The sequence below is a fragment of the Eurosta solidaginis genome, chromosome 2 (assembly GCF_040869045.1).
Source record: "Eurosta solidaginis isolate ZX-2024a chromosome 2, ASM4086904v1, whole genome shotgun sequence".
NCBI lineage: Eukaryota > Metazoa > Arthropoda > Insecta > Diptera > Tephritidae > Eurosta > Eurosta solidaginis.
Genome location: NC_090320.1, coordinates 259,008,236 through 259,032,135, shown reverse-complemented (window position 1 = coordinate 259,032,135; position 23,900 = coordinate 259,008,236). Strand labels below are relative to the sequence as shown.

At 36.3% G+C, this 23,900-nt stretch overlaps 1 protein-coding gene across 1 annotated transcript; it reads left to right on the top strand.

The window, feature by feature from the left end:
- Nucleotides 1-213: 213 nt before the first annotated feature.
- Nhe1 (Na[+]/H[+] hydrogen exchanger 1) lies at nucleotides 214-23,862 on the top strand. The gene is made up of 2 exons (XM_067767717.1): nucleotides 214-1,215; nucleotides 11,271-23,862. The coding sequence occupies exons 1-2, from the start codon at nucleotides 359-361 to the stop codon at nucleotides 12,568-12,570; spliced, it is 2,157 nt and encodes a 718-aa protein (XP_067623818.1). The 5' UTR covers nucleotides 214-358; the 3' UTR covers nucleotides 12,571-23,862.
- The last annotated feature ends 38 nt before the right edge of the window (nucleotides 23,863-23,900 follow it).

Sequence of the window (23,900 nt, the reverse complement as noted above, 5' to 3'; positions counted from 1 at the left end):
TGGATATGGATATCACAAGTTTGAACGCCCTTTAAAAAACAGGCATACGTGACGTAATCGGGTGCAATATCAATCTAGCTTTCTTGTAGGGTATGTACCAGAAAGAGTCAAATTGAAAGTTTGCGTTGCTCTGGCAACGCTTGCAACCATATGATTCTGATGTTTATTGTTATCCGTTCTTCCATTCTTAGTCTTTCCTAAAATGACGTGTTAGTTTTGTTGTTGTAAAGTAGTAAAAAATTGTATATTGGAATTTTCGTGAATATTGTAAATTTGCAAAATTAAAAAAGTAAGGAAAATATATTACGAATGGCTTAATTAACCCTATAAAACGAAGCAGTCAACTCCAACAGCAAAAATGTTTAAAAGCAAAATAATGGCATGCGGCTTTGCACTTGCTATTTGTTTGCTGGTCCAAACTTCAGTGGGCGAAAATAATGCCAATGGTATTAATGCCACATTAAGTAATAAGACAGCCATAAATAAAAGTATCCAACCATCGGACTCCGCCGCTGCCATTCAACCAACAAAAACCACACAGAATATAACACTAAGTGGTGGTAAGCCAAATATCAGCTCCGCCGGAGACAAGTCATCAGTACAATCAACATTCAGCAACAATCCATCTGCTGACAAACAATCCGCTGGAATCAACGCCTCCTCACTATCATCAAATACATCAATCCCAAATACGAATGAACTCAGTACCAATGTATTAACAAACGCTACCATATCTACGGCTACAGGATTGGCACCTGCAAATAATACACAAAATGCTACAACACCTACTGCAGACCCACCATTACCAGACCAACATGCTGTCGAGCAAGAGCATAATTCATCATTGTCCATTTTCTTTGTTATTTGCGTTATTATGTTGGGTATTTTGTTGATACATTCAATGTTAATGACTGGCTTCCAATATTTGCCTGAAAGCATTGTTGTTGTATTCCTTGGCGCATTGATTGGTCTGTTTTTGAAGGTTATGTCGGGTGAAAATCCCAGTTGGAAGCGCGAAGAAGTATTTTCGCCAACGGGCTTCTTTTTGGTTCTCTTGCCACCGATCATATTTGAATCGGGTTATAACTTACATAAGGGCAACTTCTTTCAAAATATTGGCTCGATTTTGGTATTCGCCATATTTGGTACTACAATATCGGCATTGGTTATTGGAGCAGGATGTTATTTGTTGGGTGTAGCAGAGGTCGCTTATAGGTAAGTGTTATTAAATTTGAATTATATATTTTTGTTATAAATATATTTATAATATTTATGTATTAAAATGTCTACAGCAAGGTACAGAATCATCTGACTGAGAGCGACTGATTTATTGTAATATTAAAATATCGGACTGAATCCTATGCGTTGTTAGAAAGACGAGTTCTGCTCTAAATTCCATAGTTTGTAGACAGCGTCACGCAACTTCGATTATTCAAAACCTATTTTGCTCAATTCTGTTTCTGGCTTGCTAATGTGGCTGCCATTTGTCGGTCTTGAGATAACCTGATAGCTTCTCGAACCTTGACTATTTTGCACACCCGCTTGCACTGCTAGCAGTGTAGCATATATTAAAAGCAATAATGAAGTGGATAAAGAGACACGTCATATTCGTAGATTTGTCAGGGATGAACGCCGATCGTTTTATAAAAATTATTTATTGAAATCAGTAAATTCGCTTGAACATTAAAATTGAAATTCCATTTATATGAAAAATTATGACAAAACCCATGATTCAATTAATAGAGGTTTGTTCTTCAATGATGACTGCTCTTTAACACTCCCAAATTGAAACATCTCGACGGGTTGCTTTTACGAAGTAAGGAAAACGGGGAATAATTCAATCCCCTTCAGTGAAATTGTAGTAGACAAGTATCTTTGGTAGTATATTAGTAGTGATAATAAAATTGTAAATGCCAAAAGTTTTTGGGGAAATAATTCATTTTCTACAAATATTTCGTGAATTGATAAAGTTATGTTGGTTCGGAATTCTTTCAGAAATTGTTTGAAGAATGCCGTACGTGATTGAATCATGAACAAAACCTAAATTCATATTTCGTAGTCTATTTCATAGCCTGTGATACAGTATCTTATCAAATCCTGTCACACAGTATCTTACAGTTGGGCCTCTCCTGACTTCAATTAAGCGGCCTCGATTAATCGTCGGTTGAACTATCATCGCTGTTCTCTATCTCAAGTTCTGGACTAAGCTGACACCAACGTTTCATTTGATCAATTGAAATAATTCCGCAATAACGTCTTTGAGTTACAGGTACATCGGGAATATCTTCTACATCGGTCATAATCCAAAACCTTTATAACCATATATGGGCCTTTGTATTTTGCATCTAACTTGTGTGACTGTTTTTGTTGTTGTTGTAGCAGTGCTTCGCCCCACCTAATAGTTGCGACCGATCACAAATTGTCATCAATATCCTCTAACGGGAGTCCAAGGAAACTTGCTGTTTCAACAGGAGTGGACCATAATGAAAGGGGTGTTAGAGGTGTTGATTCCACATTACAATTAAAATTACGCTTTCCAAGGCGGTCGGTTCTATGTACTGGAGCGACTCGGGATTTTTCCCGACTGCCATTCAGTGTAACCCCATTTAATTTGTTGCGTCCCTCCCACAAATTGTCATCCTCCCAGCAGCTCCTTGCAGTGGGACTGCTCCATATTCTCTTGCTCCGGGAAGGTATCGAACCCAATCCGGGTCCGTCTCCTGACCCCGGTCCTGAGAAATGGTTTTGCTGCATCTGCCGGAAAAGAATCTTTTTAGGACGGTCATACTCTTGTCAGTGTGTCTCGTGTATGGGATGGTTGCAAAGGACAGGTTCTGGGCTAGACCCCAAAACCAGACGTCCACGTAACTTCTATAAACCTTTTGTGGCTCCTTGCTGTTCACGTCCTAGGACGTCCCGTAGTCTGCGCCTTAGCCCTCCCAACAGCAGAACTCGTAAACTGCGTCAACTGGCAGCCGATGGTAACATTGGCATCCGACCACCTGCCTATACTTATTTCGTTCGAGCGTCCCGCCAACCTCATCGTCGCAGAAAAACGCACTGTCATTAACTTTAAAAAAGGAAAGTGGGACGAATACAAATCCTATACAGACAACCGCTTTGCTGCCCTCCCTATCCCAACTGATACCCGCCAAGCGGAGCGTGCTTTCCGCGAGGTCATTGAATCCGCCTCGCTTGTTTCATTCCCGCCGGTAGAATTCCCGAAATTCGGCCCCACTTCCCGGCAGAGGCCGCAAGTTTAGCGAGAGAATGTGACCTTATAAGACAGCTCGATCCCGGCGACCCCCAAATAAGGGACATAAACCAACGCATCAGATTGCTTGTTGATGAACACAAGCGGGCGAAATGGGAGGAGCACCTAAACGGTTGTAACCTCTCTGCCGGTGTAGGTAAACTTTGGTCCACTGTAAAGTCCCTATCGAATCCGTCTAGGCACAATGACAAAGTTTCCATCGCCTTTGGCGACAAAGTGCTGTCGGATGCGAAAAAATACGCGAGCGCTTTCTGCCGACAATACATAATGTATTCTACGGTCGACAAAAATAGACGGAGGGGCAACAGATGCGCACGTTAACATAAGTTCAGCGCGTCACCAATTACCATCACCGCCAAAGAGGTTGAGGATGCCATCGGTCATGCTAAACCATCCAAAGCAGTGGGCCTAAACGGCATAGCCATGCCGATGCTTAAAAGCCTAGGGAAAGAGGGTTTCAAATATTTAGCACATGTCTTCAACCTGTCTCTTTCCACCTTTGTCATACCCGAAAAATGGAAAATGGCCAAGGTGGTCTCGCTACTAAAGCCTGGGTAACCAGCTAACATAGGAGAGTCATATCGCCCGATATCCACCACCACCGCGCTAAATGCCATTAGCACCCAGATAAATTGTGGTCTAAATCAGAAGCCCCACCATAGAACAGTACTCGTAGCGCTAGACCTATCAAAAGCTTTTGATACGGTCAACCATGGCAGGTTACTGCAAGACTTGGAGGGTCTACCCTTCCCCCATGTCTTAAAAGGTGGACCGCAAATTATCTGGGTGGTCGGCAGGCATCGGTGCAATTCAGAAACGAAATATCAAAGCCAAGAAGAATTAAATAAGGGGTGCCTCAGGGTGGTGTCCTATCCCCACTTTTGTTTAATTTTTACATATCAAAACTACCTTCGCCACCAGAAGGAGTTACTATCGTTTCTTACGCCGATGACTGCACAATAATGGCCATAGGCCCGGGCCCAAAGATCGATGAGCTTTGCAACAGAATAAACGGCTACCTCCCTGATCTCTCCAGTTTCTTCGCCTCGCGAAACCTGGCATTATCACCGACTAAATCATCCGCGACCCTATTTACAACTTGGACGTCCCAAATGTCGACCATTTTGAACATCCACGTCGATGGCACTACGCTTGCGACTGTCCTACACCCCAAAATCTTGGGTGTGACGTTTGATCAGGATCTACATTTTGGTGAGCACGCAGCCGCAATTGTTCCGAAAATCCAGAGCCGTAATAAAATCCTCAAATCCCTTGCTGGCAGTACTTGGGGAAAAGACAAAAAAACGCTCATTACCACATACAAAGCAATTGGCCAGCCGTTTGCGTGTTACGCGTCCCCTATATGGTCACCAAGCCTAAAAGCTACCCACTGGAAGAAGCCACAGGCCTGCCAAAATACTGCGCTCAGAACCGCCACGGGCTGTCTTCTTATGTCCCCAGAACACCATCTACATAATGCGGCGAGAGAAATGAGATGCTAACCAAACATTTCCTGTTGAATACCCAGAAACCTGGGCATCCCAACAGACATCTGATTGATGAGCCAGCACCTCCTAGGACTTAAGGAGTCATCTCCGTAAGCATTTTGAGGAAATACGGCACCTGAGAACTCAGCCGTATCAAGCAAAAAAACACAAGCAGGTCCTTGGTGAACTCCATAAACAGGCGTCGGCCCTTTGTGCCGGGAATTGCCCGGTGAATCCAGTACTCAGGGAACAGTACCCAAAACTTGCGGAAGAGGAACGCATACTCCCCATGGAAACGCGAGTCACTCTGGCTCAACTTCGTTCTGGATACTGTAACAGGTTAAACTGTTACATATCCAGAATCAACCCCGACATACAATATGTATGCCCCGCTTGCAATGTGTCCATGACACCAACCATCTCTTTAATTGTAATGTGGAACCAACGCCTCTAACACCCCTTTCATTATGCTCCACCCCTGTCCAAACAGCAAGTTTCCTTGGACTCCCGTTAGAGGATATTGATGACAATTTGTGATCGGTCGCAGCTATTAGGTGGGGCGAAACATTGCTATAACAACAACAACAACAATATGGTTGGTGTCATGTGGGGACACATTGCAAGCGCGGCATACATTTTGTATGTCGGGATTGATTCTGGACAGGTAAGAGTTTAACCTGTTACAGTATCCAGAACGAAGTTGAGCAAGAGTGACTCGCGTTTCCCTGGGGAGTATGCGTTCCTCTTCCGCAAGTTTTGGGTTCTGTTCTTTGAGTACTAGATTCACCGGGCAAGTGCGACGCCTGTTTGTGGATTTCACCAAGGAGCTGCTTGTGTTTTTTTGCTTCATACGTCTGAGTTCTCAGGTGCCGTATTTCCTCAAAATGCTTACGGAGATGACTCCTTAAGTCCTTAGACGGTGTTGGCTTATCAATCAGCTGTCTGTTGGGATGCCCAGGTTTCTGGGTATTCAACAGAAACTGTTTGGAACTTGTGTGACTCCCCTGTGGCTGCTGATACATTGGTAATCATAACTAAGTCGCCTTTGTTATACCGTGTCGGTTGCTGATGGCGTTAAATCGCTGCTGCCACTTCATTCTTTCTTTTTCAATTTGCTCTTTCGTTTGTAAATATATGTCACCTCGTTTGGTATTTGTTTCCTGGATTTCTTCGTCGTGAATTGACTGTATAAGCCAATTCAAACTATAGTCACTTATGTCGTAGTTAAATATGACATCATTCGGACTTACTTTTGTCGTTGCATTTAGCTGTGAATTTCGACTACATTGTATAGAGGGTAATATAGAGTCCCACTCTTTTGTAGTTTTCATCATAGTTCGTATGGTTGGCAATATGGTCTTGTTTACGCGTTTGGCTTGACCATTTCCTCGCGGAGTCCGTACTGCAATCTTAATATCTCGAATACCATATGTTTGTAAGAACGTCTCGAAATCTTTTGAAGTGAATGCTGTACCACGATCCGTAGTTATCTGAACTGGTTGACCAAACGTCTAGATCACTTCTTGTAGCATGCTAATAACTGGAGCTGATTTTGCATTTCGCACCGCCTTCAAAATTGTATATTTTGAAAACGCTCATACCAAAACAATTATATGCTGATTCCCTTTCTTGCTCTGGGAAGCGGCCCCAAATGGTCCATATGTATTGATCGAAACGCTATTGGCGTTATCTCTGTGAGATGCATTTGCCCCTCGGGTTTGCCTCCTTGTACCTTATATATGCAACATTCTGGACATGCCGCTATGTATCCTTTAACATAACGCCTCATACGATGAAACCAGAAATCTCATTGAAGTCGTTGTAATGTCTTCTCAACACCAAAATGCCCGGAATCATCACGACAAGTCTTCGTGATACGCCATCTTACGGGCTGAGGAATTACCAAACGTCGTCCACCTTCAACTTTGCGGTATAACCTACCCTTGTGTAACTCATAATCTGGTTGAATTTGCTTTGCTGATACTGAACTAGATTTCAATGCTTCCACGATATCCTGAAGTTTCTTATCTTGCATTTGCATTGTATACCCCCAGTCCTGGCTTCCTTCTGTTGTGATAGCTCAAATATTCTCTGCAACTGTCTGACATTCGCTTGGTGTTAAAGTAGGTGATCTGCTCATACAGTCTACATGCTGCATTTTATGACCCTGTCGATGAAGCGTTTTGAAGTCAAATTCTTGTAATATCAATCACCATCTCGCAATACATGAAAGACGTGGTGTTGTAACTTTCGTTGTAACAATAGCATTGCCATCAGTTACTACTGTGAATGCTTTTCCCAAAAGATACATACGGAAGCGTGTTAACGTTTCAGCTATCGCTAATACTTCCAACTCATGACTCGGAAATCTCGACTCAGGCTCACTACATTGCCTACTATAAAAGAAAACTGGTTTTATACCTTTATCTTCATATTGGAATAAAATTCCAGAAAGGCCCACATCACTAGCATCAGTGTGTACCTCGTGCTGCTTATGAGGATCGTATAACGCCTACTTTGGCTTGCTTGATATAACATCCTTCAAATGATCAAAAGCTTGTTGCTGTGAAGAACCCCACTCAAAACCGGCATCCTTCATTAACAACATAGGGAGTGGAATTGCGATATGACTGTAGCCTTCAACAAATTTGCGGAAGAAACCTGTTAATCCAAGAAATTGCCTTACCTGGGTAATAGTTGTCGGCTGACACCTCTGAGACACCTCGTAACCCAAGAAAATAACATCGTTCGCCAAGAATTGGCACTTTGAAGGCGGTAACGTAAGATCATCTTGCTTAATCGCTTCCAACACCTCTCGTAAAACTATTATTCCTTCCTCGATTGATCATAGCTACCCCTATGATCACTTCATCCACATAACTGATTACATTGTCTCTGTGCTTCAATGATGACTTTACTCGTACTACCATTTCTGCAAATACCATCGGTGCATTTACTAACCCAAAAGCCATCACATTGTGTTCATACAATCCCTCACGCTGCAAGTTTCTTACAATCTTCTTGAATCGGGACTTGATAATATCCGCTAGTCATATCCAAAATTGTAAAAAATTTTCCGCCACTTAACTTAGCCAATTGCTCCTCAACCACTGGCATGGGAAAATGGTTCCTTACAGTAACTGCATTTAATGCACGGTAGTCTACGCACATCCTGCTCTCCCCATTGGCCTTTGCTACCATCACTACAGACGCGGCGTGTGGAGAAGAACTGCGTTGAATAATTTTATTGTCTATGAGTTCTTTAAATATTCTTGAAAGTTCACATTGTTTTGCAAATGGTACCTGGTACCGTTTACCCACAATAGAGCTCTCAGTAGTAACACGTATGTCCATTAATGTAGTTTTCGATCTTCCCAGAGTAGATATGCCTTCTGCAAAACATTCGTCATAATCATTTAATAATTTGAGTACTTCCTGCTGTTGCTTCTGAACTAAATTCTTGTTTACATAGAACGTTGTCCGCTTTTAATTTCCAACACTAATGATCCAGAATCAATTATCAAACGACGATCTTGACCGCATAGCACATCCCTTCCTAGCAAAAAGTCATAATTGAGCATGTTATCTGGTACCTCATACAATTTGGCATTGATAACCTTGTCTGCAAATTTAATCTTAGTATTCACAACGTAAGTAACCTCAACTATAGAGCCACCAAAACCTTTCAATCGTTGATACATTGGCATTCGATTTTCGTTAAAGCACACCCCTGACTTCTTTGTAAGTGAATGATCAGTACCAGTATCTATAAGGGCTTGGTACTTCCGTCCTTCACACTCGACCTCTTCGACAATTGGCGGAACCATTGGTTGTATACTTTCATTTCCATCTATCTTTGCAACAGCATGTTTAAATTCTGCTGAACACTTTTTTGCGTAGTGCCCGATTTTTGAACACGTAGTACATCGTTGTTTCTTTTGAGGTTGCGGGCATTTCGCTGTCACATGGCCATATACATTACAATTATAACATTTCACCTGTTTATCTTTTGCCGGGCTGTACTCCGATGAACTCCCACATAGTATGTTACGCTGTCCGCTTCTTTCTGCCGTTGACCGTAAACTTTCAAGATATTGTCTCAACTCATTGCTGGTTCGTAAACTCATCGCTAATAGCGTTCTAGTAAGCCCACTGTCGTTTAAACCGTGGATGGTGTATGCGTTTATTGATTGCTCATCATCATTGCCCTCGCCTTCCAATAGACAGCATTACATAATAATACTCAATAAGGGACTAATTTGGCTTACGTTGCCGTGCTGCTAACTCGCGATGAACATCAGCTGAGGTCAGTGCATTTGGAAAATCACGTAACAACATTTGGACAAACTCTGTCCAAGACTTGAACATTGGTTGAGCACCCAACCACATTTTTGCAACACCTTTTAACTTATACTGCACAGCAAGGAGCACCGTTTCATTTTTCCACATGTACACCTTTTGTAACTGCTCAACTTTTACCACAAACTGATGCGCTGAAATTGTCTTCCGAATCAAATTCAGGAAGAACTCCTACCACTTCCTGAACATTTTGAGTATTCACTACATGCGTTGATAAACTACGCTGCGATAAAGGATCAGAAATTCGTTCACTTTCCTGTGCACTTGCCATTTCTACCGAATCGATCCCGTCGTTGCTTAGCGCTGCTGCCTTAATTGCAGTTTCAATAGCCTTCACAGAATTTGCCAAACTGCATACTAACTCCTGTAGCTGATTTAATGGCTGCTCCTATGGCTCCGCTAGAGAAATCTCCTCAATCTCTACCTCATCTGAACCCAACACTTCCAACAAAGCCGCAACTTTATGTGTTTTAGTACCACTAATCGCGATATCGTTTTGACGCAATAGTACGTTTAATTGAGCTACATTTAAGCCTGATTATTTTACCATCATACTATACCGTTTACGTTGTATAAATTTTTAATGAGCGTTACGTGCACAATGTTTGAAACTCACGAATTATTCTTTTGAATACGCTGAATGTTCTCTTTCACGTTGAGCTTCGTCCAACGTATTCCCCGATGATTGCTGTTGGTTTTGCAACGCCGTTGGTCGTTTTTGCCTGAATGTACCTTCCGTTGTATAATCGTTACACGTTAACCGTTAACCGTTTGTCTTTAATAATACTTTTTCACGAGCGTTCGAACCACTTCTGATTTTGTCAAGGATGAACGCCGATCGTTTTATAAAAATTATTTATTGAAATCAGTAAATTCGCTTGAACATTAAAATTGAAATTCCATTTATGTATATGAAAAATTATGACAAAACCTAAATTCATATTTCGTAGTCTACTTCATAGTATTTTATCAAATCCTGTGACACAGTATCTTACAGATTAGACATCGAAAATGCCTTATGTGAAGGCTTAGGAAGTGTAACTGATATTTGCAGGCCTTTCCGAATATAAATCCGGTACGCTCCGGTACTGGCTCCCTCTCGTGCTAGCTCGACTGCTGTGGGCACAATATTTTGACCCCTCGAACCCTGGCCGTTGTTGTGTTAACAGCGATTCGCCCCATTCAATAAACGCGTCCTCAAACTGGAATCCTAGGAGACTTGCAGTTGCAATCGAGTACTCTTGCGTGCCTATGAATAGTCTATATTGTAGAAGATGCTGAAAGATCACAGAGAGACATCCCGTAGTTCTTGTAGCGATAAGGACACTCTCCGAAGGCTCTGGGGAGTGTTATCGATGTTGATGGTCTTTTGCCGGATGCAAATCTGATACGGTGCGGTAGCAAGCACCATTAAGGTACTGGTTCGACCATCTCGGGAACGATTGCGTATGACCACATGAAACGTTCTAGGATACCCCGCCCTCCAAACCCTTAGATTCATGAAGAGCTTGGAGTCGCCAGAGCCTCGGTTGTTTAAGAAACAGGTTTTGCCACGGGTAGGTGGGATTGACAATTGGGTTGAAGAAGCTATACGACAACAACAAAAGAAGCTATATATTGCGCTGGCAACCCCTTAAAAAGGTTGCGCTACATAACCTCTTGAATCAATTTGGTATTTTAGTCGCCTCTTACGACAGGTATATTGTAAGCCTTCTAACTTGCTGGGGTAGAGACATCTCGTGGCAATTTTGAGTGCAGATTATGGAAAGCCTGCAGCCTTTTCCAATGTATGTATTTTCAGCTAGGCGACCAAACTGCCTATGCGTCTGTAGCTTTTGTCGCATCTTACCATTTAGGTGTGTTGCACTTCAACAAACTTTAGGGGAGATTTTAATCTCGTTTAGTTTAAAGCCGTTTCGCCTAACCCGATCTCGCGAATCCATTCTAAATCCATCTTACCAATCAGTTTAATCCAACTCTATGCCGCCACAGCCTTTACCTACAAATAACCTCCTTACCTCATTTCGGACATCCTAATCTTATCTAGCTTGTCTCGGATTTATATTTTGTCCAAACTATTTTCCAATCACATATTCTACATGCAACTTAATTCAATGCCATTCAAATTAAATTTTACGTCTCCCTCACAGGCTCGACTTCTCCGAATCCTTCGCGTTCGGCTCGCTAATTTCAGCTGTTGATCCAGTGGCTACAGTAGCCATATTTCATGCGCTTGATGTCGATCCAGTACTCAACATGTTGGTATTTGGCGAAAGTATATTGAACGATGCTATTTCTATTGTACTTACCACTTCCATCACACAATCCGCGTCCAGCACCGCCATAGCACAAGCATCAGCAGGTGAAAAAATATTTAGAGCGCTACAAACTTTTTGTGAAATGTTTTTTGCCTCGGCTGGCATTGGTGTAATATTTGCACTTATATCAGCGCTACTTTTAAAACATGTCGATCTACGTAAACATCCATCACTAGAGTTTGCAATGATGTTAATGTTTACCTATGCACCCTACGTACTCGCTGAGGGTATACATTTAAGCGGTATTATGGCTATACTATTTTGTGGTATTGTTATGTCACATTATACACATTTCAATTTATCCACTGTTACACAAATAACTATGCAACAAACTATGCGTACGCTTTCCTTCATTGCTGAAACTTGCGTCTTCGCTTATTTGGGCTTAGCCATTTTCTCATTCAAACATCAAGTGGAACTATCATTTGTTATATGGTCGATTGTGCTGTGTCTTATTGGTAGAGCTTGCAATATCTTTCCTCTGGCATTTCTGGTCAATAAATTTCGTGAGCACAAAATTACGAATAAAATGCAATTCATTATGTGGTTCTCCGGTTTGCGTGGCGCTATTTCATATGCACTTTCGTTACATTTGGATTTACCGAATGATGAAACAAGACGTGTACTCATCACAACAACACTAATTATTGTACTCTTCACAACACTGTTCTTTGGTGGTTCCACTATGCCGCTGCTGAAATATTTAAAACCAGGAAAGAAACGTCATGTACGTACGGGACGTCGTACAACATCATCGACAACATCCACTCGTCGCGGTGGAGCAGCACGTTCACGTAAACGTACTAAATCTATATCACTTTCAAAAACACGTGAATGGGGACAAGCTATCGATTCGGAACATTTGTCTGAGTTGACCGAAGAAGAAGATGTATCATTTGCACAGACACGCGTTGGTGGTTTCGGACGTATAGATAGGAAGTTTTTCATTCCATTCTTTACACGTCGTTTCAATAGTCAAGAACTGCACGAATGCAAGTCACAAATGGCTGATTTGACAAATAAATGGTATCAAGCTATACGTATAAGTCCGCTAGATTCAGATGAATCAGATGAAGAGTTGGGCATGTCGGCGAGTACTAGTCAAAGCTCGTTGAGTGCGCCACGTACCTAAAAAGTGTGTGTTTGTAAGATAGGTAGTAAAGTTAAGAAAAGAGATAAGTATTGTATATATATGTATGTATCTAGGATAGAAGCACGAATGTGAAATTATATTGAAAATATTTAGAAGTGCCAGAACATTTAAATTAGTCGAAGCTTTTTAAGCATTTTAAAATTCATATGTATATAAAGTTATTGCGGTTTCTTAATAAGATATGCTTTAATATCCGTTAAACCAACCCGCAGCAGTAGTGGGACATATGAATGGGCAGACATGTATTCTTATGTACTACATACTTAGTGCACATCTATGAGTGTCGGAGTGAGAGTAAAAAAATATAATTACATTAACTATATGCCAGCCAAATCTTCCAAGTATATCACTGATTTTTAATTTTACTGCATTCATTTAAATTTTTAAAATACAACTTCGAAAAAACCCAGCAACGAAAAAACTTTGAAATAATGTTATTTTCGAGGAATTCAATGTTTTGATAAAGTTCGAATATAAAAAATGGAAAAAACTTTCAATCATACCAAAAAAAAAAAACAGTTTTAAAAAGTGTGCACCCAAACTAAAAAATAATGGAATTTCAGAAAAAAGTCTAGTATAAAAATCAAAATTTATAAATACATATACTAAGTATCTACCAAATTTTTGTTTAGGTTTGATTTGATATTCCAAACTACATCTAATTGTGAAAAAAATTTAATATAAACAATTTTTGACAATTTCAATTTCGAAAAAACTCTAAATTCGAAAAAAATTGAATTTGAAAATTTTAAGTCAAAACAACTCGTACAATAATAATTTGAAATTTATAAAATGAGCTTCGAATTGGATGATGAAAAGCTTTAGGTTCGAAAGTTTTAATTTAAAAGGATTAAATTATTATTTGAAATTCAAGTATGCAAAAATATAAATTTTAAAAACAGTATAAATGCACTAGCAACAACAAAACAATTTTGGAAAATTTAAAATTCGGAACATTTCGAGATCGACAACTTTAATACAATGCATTTAATACAAAGTTAAATTTAAATACTTAAATTCATTAAACTTCGAAAATTCTGAAATTGTACAAAATTCATTTACAAAATGACAAATTTGGAAAATTTTTTGTTTCGAAAAACTTAATATTTCTTTGTTGGGGTTTTGGCCTTTAGTTTGTTAAAAATGTTTGTAAATTTTTGAGCTTGAGGCCATACCAGGTCGACCTGGTACATCCAACGATTCCTGAAGATGACTTCTAATTGAAGTCGAAATATCGATAAATAAAACGACAATATATAACGCATATAAATAAAAAACATTCGTATTATTCAATATTGTATGGCCTCGAAAAGAATTATAATATTAATCACAGATCAAGTATTCCAAAATGATTTCCAAAAGGAGGCAATCGAAGTGAAAACGCGTAGTTTTAAACTTAAGCCAACTTTGTTAAAAATTTTATAAACTTATATGTAGCTCGAAAAATCCAAAATCCATTGAATAATCAAAGCTTCTGCCAATAGCGATGCAATTTCAGAAAAAAATCCATATTGAAAAATTTTGATACTGAAAATTTTCAAAACATTAAAACTAATCAAAATACAAAAAATTATAAAAAGAAGTTGCAAAACTCCAAAAATAAAAAAAATTGTAACTTAAAAATTTTGTTTTCAAAAGGATTTAAATATTCCAAAACGAAAAGCTAAAAAAAATTCTATTCAAATACATTCGAAAACATGTAGTTTCAAAATTAAAATTCCAATTTATGTCGCAACTCGAAATTCTAACTAACGAAATCGAGTTTCTTACAAAATACATTGAATGATCAATGTCTCTGTCAATAACGATTCAATAAAATAAAAAGTCCAAATACAGAAAATTTTTATTTCAAAAGTTTTCATAAAGTTTTGTAAATAAGAAGTTAAAAAACTTTAAAATAAATTTTCGAAAATTAATAATTTTACATTTGAATAGTTTAGCTCTAAAAAGGATTAAAATACTAGACAAAAACTCAAATACAATAACAAAAATTGAGGTTTCGAAGTTGAAGGAGCTTTATAAAAATTCTTAAATTCATGTCAAAACTTGAATATTCCAAAACAACATCTGACACATTTTAATAAAAATTTAACTTAGAAAAAGTAATATTTTTTTATTGCTTTTCCGGTCAATTTAATTTTATAATTTGATTGAAATTAGGCTTTCTGACCAATTTGTTTTGAAGTGCAAGTTATATAAACTCCACTTTTTCGACCCTACGTTTCGCTGGGCTTCTTAGCATCCTCAGGGGTGATCTATTTATTTGCAACAACAAGTATACATTAGGCATCAAAAAGTCATGGCATATACGTACAAATATACAACAATACTTACAAAATTTAACTTAATGCTATTTTAAACTAAAGGGCATAAATCAGTACCACTCTTAACTGGTATCATTGTCATACTAAGTTTTGATTATAAACATAAAATGTAAGTAGCTGCAATAAAGTCAGTATCTTCTTTCTTGTTTACTGTGTTTTCTCTTTTGTCCATTATTCGCAAACTCTCCAATATGTATCGTGTTCTGCCTTTTTTGTTTTTGTCTATTATTTTTGTGTGGAGTGGTGTTTATATAACTTGCACTTCAAAACAAATTGGTCAGAAAGCCTATTTCAATCAAAGTAATATTTTTTGTCAAGCTTCGTATATTCGAAAATACTGATCTTAAAAAAATTGACATAACAAAAAAATTTATAATTTACCTTAAAAAAAAGGAAAACGAAATCTCAAAAAACAAAAAAAAACAATATCAATTTTTCAAGTAAAAAGGAAAACTATACCTGAATCCAAATATTCGAAAAAACTAGAATCGAAAAATATTCACATTCGAAAAAATTTAATTATTTCAACAATTATATTTTACATAAATCTTAAAATGTGATAAAAATTTCAAATTTGTGTTTTCAATATATTATCGAAAAAAAAATTCAAAACCTTAAAAAAGTATTTTAAATAATATTGAGTATCCCAAAAAATTTTGAAATATATCAGAATGTAATGTCGAATAAATTCGAGGTTGGCAAAATATTTGAGTTTGTAAAAACTTCGAATTTCGAGAGGAAAAGGAATTAAGAACAATAAAAAACTTCGGCAAAAGAAATCAAATTAAAAAAATTAACGCTATGTCAGAATTTTAATTGAGTTTGGATAAACTACGAATTTGGAATGGATTAAGAATTTAGAACAAACAAAAACCTGCGCAAAAGAAATCAGACTATTTCGATAAAAAAAAACTTTCAATTCGAAACAAATATACATATTTAGAAGTGTTTTCGGAGCTAAAGTTTATTCTTTCAAACAAAAAAGAATTAACAACTACTTCAAAAAGTTAGCACAAACGACGTGAATCTTGTGAGTTTGGGCATCTATGTAGGGAATTGTTTATGTATTTGCCAATAAAGTGAATGGGATTTTTTGTAGATCAACACAATATAACAAGCATTTTTTATATATGTAACTACGTATGTTATAGCATTTTACTTAATGTTATGGCCAGTCACAAATATTAAGCTTTATTAAATTTAATTTATTATTAGCAGCGTCGTGTCGATTCGTAGATTAGTTATACTTTAATACGCACAAAGAAATTAAAAACAAAAACAACAACAAAAAGAAAAAGTGGTGATGGGTTTTTAATATTAAAAAACAATTTTATTGTAATATTTTGTATTTTTTTTTAATATTTAATATTTATATGTATGTACATGGCACATGGCACGTGGCACATGGCGGTCTATAGCAACAAAAGAGGTGATTGCACCAAGTCGAAACTGTATATATGTATGTTTAAAACTAAACTTAAAGCTTTCAAACTTCTGGAGTTAAACTATTACTTTACTTCTTTATGTTAAAATTACAACTACCAATCATTTAACAAATGTAGCTAATTTAGTGAAAAGTACTATAAGAGCTTTTTGAATTAAGTTTGAATGTCAGCCATGCTCAAACTTAATCAATTGTGTAGCTTCCCGGCGTAACCGAAGAAGTAATTTTTTTCCCAAAATTGAGTTAGTGCGCGATTCCATATCTGTAAATGTCAATCTTTCCAGAAAATATTAATTTACGTTCTAACATCCAACATCCAATTCATAATATCGATATTTCCCAACCAAACAACTGCACGATTAAGTGTACTTTAAAGACTTTAAAGCTGGTTTTCTCGAAAACAGATGTAAGCGACTTTTTCGGTTATGCCGCCGAGCCACAAAATTGCTATTTTTTAGTAAATATTTATTTAAAGTGAAAGTCATAAACAAATATTTGTATCATTACAATTCTTTACTGCTGACAAATTTTGTGCACTCATACCAGCGCCCTAGCCAAAATCAGCGCATTGTGTTAACGCAATTTTAGTAGGTAGTCTTTCGATGGTGCTCAATAATGTGTTTGCTGTCATTCCCGCCGAAAGTTAGAAATCGATTTGCGAAACTGTAGAGAATTATTGCAAGTATTTTTTTTTTTTAAATAGTGGCACCGCTTTCCGAAGGTTTCTAAAAAGCTCGATCAGTGCGACATCCAGCGACACCTATTGCCAAAGTAAAATCCTATTTTGTTAAAGGCCCTGAAAAACTTGCCATATTCATAATACTCAATTCTTAACCATATTTTCACTTAATCATAGATAAATGTATATTGGCATCGCTTATTGGTGCCTTAGCCTGTAAAATGTCATAACTTCATAAAATAGAAAATAAGAAAAATTTCAAAATTAAAAATACAACCCCCAAAATGTGAATAAATTCGCCAAGTCAGAAATATATAGATTATGGATATGGCGGAATGGAATTTATTCACATTTTGGGGGTTGTGTTTTTCGTTTTGTTTTGGAAAAAATTTAAACAACTTAACATCAGGACGGACAAGGTGACAGCTGTTTCGATCGCCTTGTCCGTCCTGAGGTCACATTGTTTAAATTTTTTCCAAATTATTAAATAAATTATAAATCAAAAAATTGCTTCAAACAAATGTTTTCACATATTTAAAAGCAATAAGGCAACACCCGCTTAATTCATACAAAAACTAATTGGTTGACTATGGTATTGTTATGACTAAGGTGTTATTCAATGGCTACAATAACCGATTAGATTGACTTCCATTGAATTCTATGGATCTGTTGTTTTACACGGTGCTTGCCAGGGCCTTAAAATAGTCATTCCGCAATTATGTTTTCATCTCATTATCTATTTATACACTAGGGTACTTTAAAGTGATCAAAGTTTGGTCTCACAACTTAATTCATTTACATACGTCACACTTTCATAGCATATAATAAAAAAAATATATATTTGCTCACAGTTATAACAATTTATTTTTACATGATACAAGAAAAAAAATATCATCAATTCGACTGCTCAGCGGAATGTCACCATATCTCAACTGCTGTTTCGAAAACGCCCTATCTCAAAATGTTTCGAAATTCGGCACTCAGTCGAGTTAGGGTGGTATTCCAATCAACAGTTAATTTATAATAACATCCTTCAGTTACATCATGGCTGCTATAAAGTCTCCAGCTCTTGGATTTGTTACATCTATATATCTATATATACACGGAAAATTGTCGACTGTATACCTACCTTGTGCCACCACACAAAGTTGTGTATTCAAAACGCCTGCTGCTCCAGAATCTCCAAAACACATATCTTCTCCAATACGTTCAACATACATGATTGTTTCTGCTAAATTCGCATATTCGCATATGCATTCCTAACTTTTGTATTTGCGCGTACTTAGTTTTGAGAAGAGGAGAAGCAGTTCTACCGTTTACATCTAAAGAAACACATCCACTTATTTGTATCCATGAGCCCGGTACTAATCGGTCTTCGCATAGTAATATTATTCGCACTGCATCATTCAGTTTAAAGGTTATATACAGTTAAACCATAGCTATATCCATAAATTTTGTTTGTGGATTATAATCAAAATCATGATATATATTCTTCACATTGCGTCGTTGCCCTCTTCCTGTGTTTAAATTGGTTACACCAGCTAGAACGGCGAGATTACGCTGATCTGTATTTATTGCGCAATGCGCAACTGTAACCACCGATTTAGTGCTGACTAGGGAACCAACGCAATAATAGGCGTTATTATCAAATATTGCTACAGAATCCATCTATAATGCGAAATTGCGCATTCGTATAGGTCAAAAGGTAGCTAAGCAGGACAAACAGCACCGCGAAATTATTTCGTAGATTCATTTTAATTTAAAACTTTTTCTACCACTTTTTAAGTATAAGGTACAACGAGATAAATTTTGTGGGCGCTATTTATACCTAATTGAGTCGTGTAAATAAAAAATAAGATTTATGTTTCTTGAAAATTATTGCAAAAAATGGATTTGGCATGAAGTGCACCACAAGTATTCCACAAAACAACAATTACATTTTTTCGGGAAATTGTTATAACTACGTATATATCCATATTATAAATAATTGGAAAATTAACAAAATTTTAGTTTTATTTTGCAAATGTCCATTGAAAACTTAATTGTCATTAAAAAAAATTTTTTTGAGCTTCTAATTTTTTTCGACATTTTCGACATTTTGTATTTTTTTCGGCCTTTTTTATTTCGACATTTTAAGTTTAGGCAAAAAAAAATTTCAAAATATAAAAATTTTAAAATTCGAAATTTTTTTCGAAATTTTTTTAAAATTAATGAAATCGGTGAAGGACCACCATAAGTTTTGAAAAACTTCGAATATCGAATGGTATAGAAATTTAGAGCTAACATAAACTTCGATAGAAGAAATTAATACATTTCGGTAAAAAAACTATCAAATCGAAACAAATATATTTATTGAATAAATATTTTCGAAGCTATCATTTCTACTTTCAAACAAGAAAGAATTAACAACTAGTTCAAAAAGTTAACACAAACGACGTGAAACTTGGCAGATTTGGCATCTATGTACAGAATTGTTTATGTATTTGCCAATAAAGTGAGCTGGGATTTTTTGTAGATGAACACAATAGTTATCATTGTGGATAAAACATGTGTGATAACTTCTGCATAAATCTCAAAATTACAAATAGAATCGATCACCTATTTTTTAATTGATTATCGTGGTCTCATTCTGTATCTCTTTCTTTCACCCGCTGAAGATAGCCGGCCTTATGCGTCGCCATATTGAACATCCTGTAAAAACGGTAAAAAGTAGCCATCTTGAACATCCTGTCAGGCAGTTGACGGTTAAGATATTACAATTGTTTTATCCACAAGGCATAATATGACAAGCATTTACTTCAATAGTGTCATAACTCAAAAAACACAATTTTCCACGAGAGCAATTCAAAGATTTTAACTGCCATATGTTGCGCATATAAAGCCATATTTTAATTTTTATAGCACGTGGTAAATTTTTAACTGATCACAAAGATTTTTTTATACAACATACCCAATGTACGTTTATATGTTATTAACTCAAAAGTCATCTTTTTTGAGTTATGACACTATTGAAGTAAATGAGCGATATATTATTTGCATTTTCCTTCATGTTATGGACAGTAACAAATATTAAGCTTTATTAAATTTAATTTATTATTAGCAGCGCTGTGTTCATTCGCAGCAGATTAGTTATACTTTAATAGGCAAAAGGAAATAAAAAAAAAAAAACAAAAAAAAAAAGAAAAAGTGGTGATGGTTTTTAACCCTCAGATAGATTGTGGCGTCTGGCCAGACGAGAAGGCTTTATTTTCTTGAATAATTTTACTGATACCCACCCGATCTTGAAAAGCTTTAGTGACTTTTTAAGTTTAGAGGCGGTCTTTATAATAATTCCGAAATCGATAGTTTTTTCTTTTTATTTTATCTGGTTTTTTGTACCAAAGTTGATTATGTCACATTTTAGCGTTGTCGTCAGGCTAGACGAATATAGCCTATAAGACCTCATAGTTCGTATTCATTTCAAAATTTATCAATAAAAATTCAAACTAATTTCTGGGTAGTCACAGTGTGCGACGAGTTTTCTTCAAAATTTAAATAAAAATTCAAATATTTGTGGATAAAATTCAAAGTGTAAAATTTCGTCTAGCTAGACGACGACGCTAAGATGTGTTGAATTTATTAACCGGAGGGTTAATATAGAAATATAGTTTTGTTGTAATTTTAGGTAATTTTTTTTTTCAATATTTAATATTTATATGTACATAAATGTATGGCGGCGGTCTATAGCAACAAAAACGATGGTTGCAGCAAGAAAAAATTGTATGTATGTTTAAAACTAAAACTTAAAGCTTTCAAACTCCTGCAAAAGGAAATTAAAAAAAAAAATCAATAAAAAGAAAAAGTGGTGATGGTTTTTAATATAGAAATATAGTTTTGTTGTAATTTTTTTTTCAATATCTAAAATTTATATGTAGATAAATGTATGGCGGCGGTCTATAGCAACAAAAACGATGACTGCAGCAAGAAAAAACTGTATGTATGTTTAAAACTAATACTTAAAGCTTTCATACTCCTGGAGTTAAAATATTACTACTACATTATTTTAATAAATAACAAATTACTTTACTTTTTTATGTAAAAGTTACAACACTACTAATCATTTAACAAATGTAGTCAATTTAGTCAAAAGTACTAAAAGAGCATTTTGAATTAAGCTTGAATGTTAGCCATACTCAAAGTTAATCAATTGTGTAGCTTTCCGGCGTAGCCGAAGAAGTCACTTTTTTCTCAAACTTGAGTTAGTGCGCGATTTGATATCTGTAAATGTTAATCTTTTCAGAAACTATTAATTTACGTTCTAAGAACCAAAATTTGATTCATAATATCGACGTTTCTCAACTAAACAACTGCACCATCAAGTGTACTTTAAAGACGGGTTTCTTGAAAAGAGATGTAAGTGCAGGGCCCGCTCAAGAGCATTTGGGGCCCTAGGCGAGTTATAATTTGCGGCCCCTTTCTCCCGTATTTATAGAAAGAAATTGGAGATCAGAAAATTAGTGATAAGAAATATTAAATTCAAACTTAGTGTCGATAAAACAAAAAAATATTTCTTTTGCATATTAAATATATTTTTTTTCAACAAAAGGACGAAAATATAACACACAAAAGTATTTTTAATTATCTTAGAGTTTACTAAAACTTCATTTTCCGCGCCTACAACTCAGAGAAAGTTGATATAATTTTGCTTAAATCTAATTTTTGCACAATTTCCTGCTCTATTGATGGCAATGCTAAACCTACAAGCCTGTCTTGAGTCATGGTCGAACGCAAGTACGTTTTGATTAATTTCAGTTTCGAAAAGCTACGCTCGTCACTCGCAACCAACATTGGTATCGTCCACAGAATACGTATAGCTACAACTTAATTGTGCATGAGACCAGACAAGTTGTGCTGTAAACTGTAATTAAGAACATCAAGAGGGTTGAATGATTCTGGGACTCTTCGTGCGTTAGCTTGTAATTCATCACATTAAACTGCAGCATCTATATCTTTCGATTCATTGAATGTTAAAGCTTTTTCTAGATTCTGGCAACTTCTCAAAATTGTTTTTTTTTTACTCTCATTCAACAAATTGTGGACATCGTTCAAAAATCCAAAAACAGAGTTCATATTTTTCAGTTGCAGAAATCGCTCATCGATGGAATTGATAGCAGTATCCGAAATAGAAAAATAAAAATTTATTTTGAATTTTTGCTTTTCATCTACAATTTGTTCGTCATCTCCTTCATACGAAAATTGTTTTGTCCTTTTCCGTGGTCTTTTCGATGGTTCAAAATTAGTAATCACATCAAGATCCTCAGCGACTGTTTTCGCATCAACCACGATTTTTTCGAAACCTGAGTCTGATCGCATGTCCTCCAAAAATGTCTTAGTTACAGCAAGCTGCTCAGTACACGTTTGTAAATTCATTTCTTCAGACTGAAGAAGTTTACTGCTAATATTTATTTCGAGCAAAATATCGTACCAAACAATCAATGACACAACAAAATTGTAATTTAAAATTTTGCTGGCAAGAGATTCACTTTCTATTCGCATTGCATTTCTGGTTGAACCTTTCAAATTACAGTCAACGGCTATATCTATGAAAGCGTCGTATACATTGCCGAGTTGATACCAAAGAGGTTTTGGGGCGTCAATACGACTTTCCCATCGCGTAGAACTTAGCGGTTTCAAAGTTAAATTAAGTACGTGGCGTAGTAAAACTAACCAACTATGGGTGGACGCAGAAAAAAATTGTATATACCTTGTACAAGCATGAAAAATGATTTTGCTTCCAAACAACAATCAGCAGCATCATTGACGACGAGATTTAATGAATGATACGAATTGCATGGCACGAAAAATCCTCGAGGGTTGAGTCTAATATTTGACGTTAAACGCCATTATTTTTGCCCTTCATATTACTACCATTATCATAGCATTGTCCCCGTAAATCTTCTATTGGTAATTTCATTCCATTTAATTTTCAAGAATAGTATTTTTTATACTGGCACCAGTAGTTTCGCTCAAAGATATGAAGCCCAAAGAATGCTCTTTCACTCGATATTCATCACCTTGCAATGTTACAAATCTAATGACAATAGTCATTTGTTCTTCGTGACTTACATCAGACGCACAGTCAAGAATAATTGAAAAATATTTAGCAGATCGAGCACATTTAACAATTTCATCTTGTATTGCAGAACTGAACAAATTAATTATTTCATTATGTATGTTTTTTCCCAAATAATGAACATGAAAGTCTTTATCTTGAACTTTTTGAGGTTTGTCATGCATAATCGGATCGAACAAAGCTAGAAATTCGAGAAATTTGAAAAAATTGCCGTTGCCCTGCGTGAACAAAGTTTCTGTTGTTCCTCTTAATGCGAGATTTTGAGCTCCAAGTACTTGAACTAAAGCAAAGAGCCTTTTTAAAATTTGCCGCCAATACATTTCCTCTTTTCGTATCAAATTTAGATTTTCTTGATCAATAGTTGAAGATTTGTGTTATCTTAATTCAAGTTCTTTCCACTCCTAAAAACTGGCAAGGTGAAATCTGCTTTTTTCGTGCCTTGCTAAGATGGCAGATAAATTACTCCAATCACTCACCCTTATCGCGAAGTTCACGCGGAAAAGTGTTCGCCTTCACTTCTTTTATTCGGGTGAACTTTTCCACCTATCGGCAATTTCGGGCGAACAAAAGTTCACTTCGAAACAGCTGATGCTCTATTGTGAATTAGCAGTGAACAAATAATTTACTTACAATTGTTTAAATTTTGTAACCAAGCATATATTTTCTCAAAATAAAACAAAAATAGAAATAAAAAAATGTATAAGATAACGTTTAGGTTGGTATTGATTCACTCAGAAAAAAAGTCGTTCT